This window comes from Barbus barbus, assembly GCF_936440315.1.
Source record: "Barbus barbus genome assembly, chromosome: 10".
Taxonomy (NCBI): Eukaryota; Metazoa; Chordata; class Actinopteri; order Cypriniformes; family Cyprinidae; genus Barbus; species Barbus barbus.
The window spans coordinates 24,718,407-24,728,090 of NC_136738.1; the positions used below are offsets into that span (position 1 = coordinate 24,718,407).

Here is a 9,684-nt window from a genome sequence, read left to right on the forward strand (position 1 = left end):
GTATAAAAACCATTACGCCTATGGAGAGTCCCCATAAACCACAAAAACCAACATGTGTGTGTGTGTGTATATATTTAGACATGGTAACCAGGGCATCACTTCTTAAGCAGCGAGCGAGAGGGGATGTCGGTTTGTCACTGAATAGCAGTCATCATCTCCAAGCAGAGTTGCCAAGGCAACAACCTTCGGGGTACAACATGCCAGTCTCAAAAATGGAGCATGATTTGAAATTAGAAACAGGGGAATAAAACATAACCACCATCCCTGAAATCAGTGTGACAAGTGTGTTAGTATGCATCATATGAATATTAGACTATATTTCTTGGAGCATATATCGTGATTGATCTGTGAAAGATTAACAGCTGTGTTTGATCATTTAAGCTCATTATTTAAGAATATATGTCATCTGCTCCTTTACAAACATTATCTAAAAGAATAATTCACCCAAGTGAGTTTGTTTCATCATCGGACTTAAGAGAAATTCAGCATTACATCACTTGTTTACCAGTGGATCCTCTGCAGTGAATGGGTGCCCTCAGAATTAGAGTAAAAACAGCTGCTAAAAGCATCACAATAATCCACAAGTAAACCACACAACTCCAGTCCATCCATTAATGTCTCATAAAGTGACAATCTGAATGAATTGCTTTCTCCTGTGAAAAGTAGCCTTGTCTGAGTCAGGAGAGGACAACAGGAGGAAGCATTATGGACTCATATTTTGTGCGCCTTCTTGAATGCAGGTTTTCGGTTCACAAGACTGGACTGGAATCGTGTGGATTACTTGTGATGTTATTGTGATGCTTTTATCAGCTCTTTGGACTCTCATTCTGACGGCACCCATTCACTGCAGAGGATCCATTGATAAGCAAGTGATGTAATGCAATTTTTTTTCCAAATCTGTTCTGATGAGGAAACAAACTCATCTGCATCTTGGGTGATATGGAATGAGAACATTTTCAGCAAATTTTCGGGTGACTCTAAGACAGACTTTTTGGCATTTCCTGGCTAGACGCTGTTGAAGTAAATTAGATATTTTCCTCAGTTTTTCCAATGAATCTTTCAAATAAAAATCTCTTTTTGCTTATAATTGTGTTTGCTCTCCTGTCCTCATGGGTTTGAACACAGGTGACAGATATGATGCAGAAAGCGCTCTTTGACTTCCTGAAACACAGGTTTGAAGGCAGGTGAGGGACTGCTTTTAATGTGTTTTTGATTTTGAATACCTTTCCTGTCCATGTGTTCATGATTTCAGTACATTTATTTCCTAATTTCAGGATATCAATCACAAGAGTAACCGCAGACATCTCTTTGGCCAAGAGATCTGTGCTGAATAACCCTAGTAAGAGAGCCATTATTGAGAGATCCAACACCAGATCCAACCTGGGTATGTCAGCATAGAGCATTTCTAACTGAATGCAAGTTAATTCATTAATGTTAGACATGTTTACTGCTTCTAAGTCAGCATGTTGACATTGTGCTGAATGTTTTCTCTTTCTGGCAGCGGAGGTTCAGAGTGAGATCGAGCGAATTTTTGAATTGGCCAGATCCCTACAGCTGGTTGTGCTGGATGCCGACACGATCAACCATCCAGCCCAGCTCATCAAGACTTCTTTAGCTCCCATTATTGTCCATGTCAAAGTGTCTTCTCCCAAGGTAAAATGGTTGCATTTCTTACTTAAAGACTTTAAAGAAATTTAACAAGTATTAACAATATCTGTTAGTTGAATTATGTTATGTAACTTATGACTACAATAGATATTGCATTTGTGTGCTTACAGGTATTGCAACGGCTGATCAAATCACGGGGGAAGTCTCAAAGCAAGCATTTAAATGTACAGCTGGTGGCAGCAGACAAACTAGCTCAGTGTCCTCCAGTGAGTATCCAGAATGACATAACATAATCCGATTCTTCTCTTATAAAGTCCATTTTACTTTCAAATTTGTGACATGCACTACCGCTCAACAGTTTGGGGTCAGTAAGATGTTTTTGAAAGAAGTCTCTTATGTTCACCAAGGCTGCATTTATTTGATTAAAAATACTGTAAAACAGTAATATTCTGAAATATTATTACAATTTAAAAACTGTTTTCTAAAATGTAATTTATTTGTGTGATGGCAAAGCTGAATTTTTAGCAGTCAATACTTCAGTCTTCAGTGTCACATGATATTACAGAAATCATTCTAATGTGCTGATTTGCTGATAATGAAACTTTTCTTATTATAGAAGTTGAAAACATTTGTGTTGCTTAGTACTTTTTTTGAAAATGTCATTTTGTCAGGATTCTTTGATGAATAGAAAGTATTTATTTGAAATTGAAATCTTTTGTAACATTATAAAGGTCTTTTTTGTCGCTTATGATCAATTTAATGCGTCCTTGCTGAATAAATGTATTGATTCAAAAACAAACAAAAAGACTCCAGACATTTGAACAGTAGTGTATCACAGTAACACAGGATATTCAGTAAGACAAAATTAGATTTGTATTTATTGAGATTGGATTGGGTTGTGAAAAGTTGGCTTTATGCGTCAAAATAGAGGGAGGTGGTTGAATGGAATACATTGAAAATAAAAGATGTGACATATAAAACACTGACTACATTGCTGTTCCTGCCCTGTTCCAGGAAATGTTTGACATAATTTTGGATGAGAACCAGCTCGAGGATGCATGTGAACATCTGTCCGAGTATCTGGAGGCCTATTGGCGTGCAACTCACACTTCCCTCAGCACTCCTCTGAACCCTCTGCTGGGCCGCAACCTGGGCTCCACTGCTCTCTCACCGTACCCCACAGCCATCTCTGGACTACAGGTGAGTGGAGACATGGGACTCCGTTTTAAATATTCCGACATATGCTGATTAGAATGTGTCGAAAGTCCTTGATAAGCTCCCCCCCCTTGGTTAATGTTGCCTTGAAAGCTTTATAGAATGTACCATAGGAATGAACTGGAGATTTCTGGAGATTTGCATGAAATTTCAGAAACAAAAAATGCTCAGAATGGTAAAAATAAAGTATATTGAAATATTATGTTTATGTTTGTGGGAATTAAGAATTAACTTGCTGTGTTGAAAGTAATTGCTTAATACGGTCCTCTGAAAGGGTTATTTTGTATTTATTTTGAATTGTAATATATTTGTTCCGCTGCTAATATCCATTAACTTTCAACAGAGCCAAAGAAATAAAAACAGCAATCACATCAGCGACAACTCTCCAATGGACCGGCGCAGCTTGATGACGTCCGATGAGAACTACCACAACAACGAGCGGCAAAAGAAGAGTCATAACCGCCTGTCCTCCAGCTCCCAGCAAAGTCGAGACCATTACCCTCTGGTAGAGGAGGACTACCATGATCCCTATCAAGACGCGTACAAACCTCACCGCAACCGGGGCTCCCCCGGGGGCTACAGTAACGACTCGCGGCACAGACTCTGAACATCCAAACCACTACAGCCAGAGCTATGACATAAATCTCATGTAATTGCGTAAACCCTTTCTGAAAATGCAGTGCATTGCGTTCACTCCAACACAGGTCCCCATATATGGGCCATCTTAACTAAAAGCTAAATCCGAGCACCCGGTCCGTCTATGTAAGGCAGTTGTTTGCAGCCCTTGCTCATCTCTTGTTAGGCAGTTGGAGGTGCTGATTTTATCTGCAATGGTTCAGATAAGTTGCTCTTCTGGAGGAGTGACAACTATAGTACCATCCGGTCCATCCAGTTTCTCCTAGTAGAGGCCTAAGCCCTGCGTTTAATTGCTAACCAAAGCCCTGCACTGTCTATATTTGCAGGACATTTTGTGGTAGCATGCTAATTTTCACCCTGAACTAGTGCCGCCATGCAGAAATTCTCAACAGTGCCAAGACCCAATCAGCATAGAGCCTTTTTGCACGATTTCAGTAGCCAATGGAAGTGTCATGTGTTCACCGTTCTGTTTCTTCCTGTCTTAGTATTTATGTTAGATGGTCTCTTATTTTGCCCAAACAGCCTCAGGTACGAAGCAGGAATGCTTCATAGGTGCCAAAATCTAAGAGGTTTCTTTTCCCACAGTCTATTTTCATAATGATCTCTGCAGACAGTGTCAACAAACACTTTTTTTCTGAGCAAAATACAAAAGATAGCAACGTATTATCGTTTTTTACGTACACCATAATGCCTATAGTTCACTCAGCGCTTTTCCCAGGCCTACAATGTTGTTGCAAAAAATTGCGCCAGAGTACCAGTATCAGGTAGATTTGATCATTTTACATTACTCCATTACTTGGTAGTAATGGTAAATGAATGAATCTCATGAAACCATAAGATTTACAGATTATATTTCACCCAAAAATCTGAAGAAAAAAATCATATAAATATAAAAATAAATATAGACAATATCAATACAATGAAGCCTGTTCTAGGACCATTAAGACTCAAATTGTGACATTATTTTCATGAAAATTAAGCATCCCCTCCTCTATTTTAATTACTGCAAAATTAGATTTTTGGTTTGTTTGTTTACATTGTAAAGAATTATGCATCATGATAGTATTTGTTAAATTTCAATAATTGCATTAAATAGTGTTATTCAGAATAATGGGTTAAAAAACCCTATACATATTATGGAAATTAATAAGAATTTAAAGGGTAAATATTGTGCTTAATTATCATTAACATAATATTATAATACAAATTAAACATTCAACTATATTTTCTTTATGCTATATGTATTTTATTTATTTATTCTTTTTGTATTTTGGTGAAATGTGACCTGAGCATGTTTTATGAGATTCCCAGGGGTTTTGTTGAGCTCATAAGACACTCTGATTGAAACGGCACAGTAGCCTGTGTCATTGAAATATATGGCAGCTCAGTGGAAATGCATTCTGTCACTGAGGGAGTGTTTACACGACACAATTTTCAACTAAAAATGGACATTTTAAATATTTTGGCCCTTCATTTACACGAAAACGGCCTTTTGGGGGCCTGAAAATGCAAACTTTTTAAATCAAAGTGCAAGTTTAAAAAAAAAAAACGATATCATTATCGCCTCTGTGTAAACTATAAAAACGTGAATTTGTAATAATTATGATGCGCAAGTGTATTACGTGTTTGCGTATATTGTTTCTTTACAAAGTGACATTGCCAATTACTGGCCTGGCATGCATAATACAGCATTTTTAGTTGTTTTACCGAATCTGTGTGAACGGGGATCGTTTTGACAACGTTGTTGTCTGTACAGTGTACACACAACTTCAAAAACGCAAAACTTTTCTGTTTTTAGTACACTGTTGTCGTGTAAACCTACCCTAGTCAGGTCTGTGGATCACCATAAAGTTCCTCTGTTCTAGTAAGCTTTATAAAACAAGTCGTTGATTATTATGACTACTACTAGTCTTGAACTATAACTATAGCATAGTTACTGGTTGCCGTAGCAGGTACACTAAGTATTGCAATTAAAATGAGACTTTAGACTAAGATACAACATAAAAGCTGCTTTATCTGTAAAAAAAAATATTTTCATCAGGCCTGTTTGCAAAAGCTGTTCACACACACTGAAGTGCTCAGATGAACAAATCAGGTGTCATTCCTGCCTTTGCATGTGCAAAACTACTTGGTTGTGTTGCTGGCTTACATGATTATGACAAAAACCATCAGATTTTGTCTATTGTATTAGATATTTCTCCAACTCCACTGTCATTTATTCACTGAAAAATGCTAAATGATGTTTGATGAACAGTCCAGACAATGCTTGAATTGATGTTAGCACAGTTATTTAAATCTTGTCTGGATCTTGACGTTTCTATTTTTCTCGACTCATTTCTTAATACTACAAATCAAGACAATTCCGCAACCTGATTCGATTATCTTAATTGTGTTGTGTTGTACAGTGTTTCCTCTCAGAGATCACTGTTGTGTGTTCGTAATGCTCAGAGAGAGAGAACAAAAGCAGTGTTGATTCAGTTTTATAGTTACTGTGTTGCAAAAAGCATTTGGTCCATATCCTTCAGTGGCGTCGTATAATTGAGGTTTAATCACATCTGAGTGTTAATACTATACGTTTGGTGTGGAAATGATTTGATTTATCCAGTCTCCATTCTGCTGTAAGTTCTACCTGTGAGCAGTTCTGAAGAGGTAGCTTTGATAGTAATAAACTTTTGGATTTTCCGCGTACAGAACCAGTAGGAAAGAAACTCTGTCTGTCCGTAGGCTATTTTCAGTATATACGGTACGTAGCATTAGAAAGCATTCAGTAAACGTTTCTTGCTGCAGTTGAGGGGCCAGTAGAAGTTAATGTAGTTTGGGTAAAGTGTCCTTATTCTCTGATCACTGCCACCCCCACTTCTCCTGTCCACTCTATTGTCTGTGTGCAATATTTCATAAACTGTAAACTACTTTGAACATAATATTCACTTGTCTTGTTTATACCAGTAACATTCTCTGAATCATATAGAATGTGAGGGTTTACATTATACACTCACCTAAAGGATTATTAGGAACACCATACTAATACTGTGTTTGACCCCCTTTCGCCTTCAGAACTGCCTTAATTCTACGTGGCATTGATTCAACAAGGTGCTGAAAGCATTCTTTAGAAATGTTGGCCCATATTGATAGGATAGCATCTTGCAGTTGATGGAGATTTGTGGGATGCACATCCAGGGCACGAAGCTCCAGTGCCACCACATCCCAAAGATGCTCTATTGGGTTGAGATCTGGTGACTGTGGGGGCCATTTTAGTACAGTGAACTCATTGTCATGTTCAAGAAACCAATTTGAAATGATTCAAACTTTGTGACATGGTGCACTATCCTGCTGGAAGTAGCCATCAGAGGATGGGTACATGGTGGTCATAAAGGGATGGACATGGTCAGAAACAATGCTCAGGTAGGCCGTGGCATTTAAATGATGCCCAATTGGCACTAAGGGGCCTAAAGTGTGCCAAAAAAAATCCCCCACACCATTACACCACCACAACCAGCCTGCACAGTAGTAACAAGGCATGATGGATCCATGTTCTCATTCTGTTTACGCCAAATTCTGACTCTACCATCTGAATGTCTCAACAGAAATCGAGACTCATCAGACCAGGCAACATTTTTCCAGTCTTCAACGGTCCAATTTTGGTGAGATCGTGCAAATTGTAGCCTCTTTTTCCTATTTGTAGTGGAGATGAGTGGTACCCGGTGGGGTCTTCTGCTGTTGTAGCCCATCCGCCTCAAGGTTGTGCGTGTTGTGGCTTCACAAATGCTTTGCAGCATACCTCGGTTGTAACGAGTGGTTATTTAAGTCAAAGTTGCTCTTCTATCAGCTTGAATCAGTCGGCCCATTCTCCTCTGACCTCTAGTATCAACAAGGCATTTTCGCCCACAGGACTGCCGCATACTGGATGTTTTTTCCCTTTTCACACCATTCTTTGTAAACCCTAGAAATGGTTGTGCGTGAAAATCCCAGTAACTGAGCAGATTGTGAAATACTCAGACCGGCCCGTCTGGCACCAACAACCATGCCACACTCAAAATTGCTTAAATCACCTTTCTTTCCCATTCTGACATTCAGTTTGGAGTTCAGGAGATTGTCTTGACCAGGACCACACCCCTAAATGCATTGAAGCAACTGCCATGTGATTGGTTGATTAGATAATTGCATTAATGAGAAATTGAACAGGTGTTCCTAATAATCCTTTAGGTGAGTGTACATGTATAAAGAGCTAATTTGGAACCAGTCGACAGTATTGTTCTGAAATAGTATTCATATTTACATTTATGCATTTAGCAGACGCTTTTATCCATATTATATCATTATTTCTATTGACTATTAGATCATATGCCTAAAATAACACTTAGTTAATCTAGACATTATTTAGTCTCTTTATGAAACCTCCTTCTATTTGTAGACATCCTCAGATTATCTGATAGTTCATATAAATATTGATTTCCCCCCTATATGTAGATAACTTGATTTGTAAATAATTACATATTTTGGTGTATGTTCCATAACCTTAAGGTCCTTCGGTCACTTTTGGTGTCAGTATTGTAGCCAACACTCAGGACCACCATTGCTGTTATTATTATTATTAATAATTTCAGTTTCAGTCAATACATTCCCTTCCAGTAACTTTATGCCTTAACTTTATAATAAGGTACATGTACTTTTTTTTTTTTCCAACTTTTGCAAACAAGGTTTTTGAGAGCTCTGTGGATTTAATTTATTAAAAAGTGTGTTAAGAATTTCCATCCTATATTTAGTATTAAATGTCATTCTTTGTGTGGTAAATTGTCAACAACTGATCAGAATTAATTAATTTTGTACAAAAAAAAATGATGTACTTCCTATATCCACTGCCCCGATAAAACAATTTTTCCCTTCCTTCCTGAGAATAATAGATTTTTTTTTCCTCAGTCAAAGTTCTGTTTCATGCAATGGCATATGTTGGTAAAGGACGATGAGAAATTAATCCAAAATAAGCGATAGCCATTTACTATGCAAATGTGTACAGTGCTGCATGCTAATGCTTTACCTGCCTCTGTAACTTAATGGCTTCAAATGGAGTTCAAATGGAATTGTGGGTATTACTTGTGCAGGACGGTATTTGAGAGAAATACAAAACTGCATGCATAATATTCAATTTGCATCGTCAGATTAAAGAGACACTATATGGTTTTTGGGAAATAGATGTGTAAAATGAAGTAAGTTTTCTTTTGTTAAATAAATTTGAATGTAAAAAGAGTGCTGTGATGATTTCTGTTTTTGGCCCTCAACTCTTTAACAGCATATTTTCAGATGCACAGTAGAATCAGTGACGTCAGGCCTACTTCAGTCAATATTTATAACAATTTCTATGATGTACATAGCAGTGACAATCACTTTCATAATTTAATGGTACAGTTGCCTTTATAGCCTCCTCTCTCATGCCTATGAAATTGTAGCTTCTAGTACCGCCCTCTGCTGGACTAACTGTGCATGTTCACTACATTCATGATAAAAAATGATGAATTTTTATTTTAAAACAATTCAATAAAAATTTCAGCAGACACTGTGATTTTATTACTTTCATTAAGTAGGTTTATTCCACACCCTGTCATTAAAGCAAACACGAGACATATCACATATTCTGATATTCATGTTAAATTTTTCAACTGAATTTTTCATTCAGCTTATGCTGAATCTGTAATGAAAGTTGTTATAAAAAATTAGAAAAAGACTAAATACAAGTATTATTACTTTGTGGCCTCCACTGTATATATTTAGTGAAACTATTTAACCCTCTTTTGAATATATATACACAGTATATTTAGATGGTAAAAGTAGCATAAAATGCATTTACATTAAGAGAGGAAAGAGAACAAAGCGGATGAATCCAGTCTGAGAAGACGGTTTGGTCACTTTGTCTCGATCCATGAATGGAGTGACAGGAAGACCCTCCAACTTCTCCATGTCACTCTAGATAAAGATGTCAAAACTCTTCGTTTTACATTAGATAACATAAAAACACAAAATACTGTTGTTTAAAATGAAAATTGTACGGTACTGCTCCCATCATGACACTGGGAGATATTTTTTTTTATTATAAAAATTTTGCAATATTTACCTGATTAAAGAACTCCTGCAGCAGACAGTCCAGCCACATCCATGGGTCTCGCTTCATTGGAGATGTCACTTACTTTAATCATGATCATCATCAACTGTTAAAGAAGACAGGATGTGCCT

General features: G+C 37.3%; 1 protein-coding gene across 2 annotated transcripts in view; it reads left to right on the top strand.

Moving 5' to 3' along the window:
* cacnb4a (calcium channel, voltage-dependent, beta 4a subunit) overlaps positions 1 to 9,003 on the top strand; it is a gene marked incomplete at its 5' end in the record, with an annotated part of 30,587 nt that extends 21,584 nt beyond the window's left edge. For both annotated transcript variants that reach the window (XM_079427203.1, XM_079427202.1), the window contains 6 exons: positions 1,126 to 1,184; positions 1,275 to 1,384; positions 1,502 to 1,653; positions 1,779 to 1,874; positions 2,623 to 2,808; positions 3,167 to 9,003. In XM_079427203.1, coding sequence (XP_079283329.1) covers positions 1,126 to 1,184; positions 1,275 to 1,384; positions 1,502 to 1,653; positions 1,779 to 1,874; positions 2,623 to 2,808; positions 3,167 to 3,430 — 867 coding nt within the window. In that variant the 3' untranslated portion in view covers positions 3,431 to 9,003. The remainder of the gene's footprint in view (positions 1 to 1,125; positions 1,185 to 1,274; positions 1,385 to 1,501; positions 1,654 to 1,778; positions 1,875 to 2,622; positions 2,809 to 3,166) is intronic.
* Between the last annotated feature and the right edge of the window lie 681 nt (positions 9,004 to 9,684).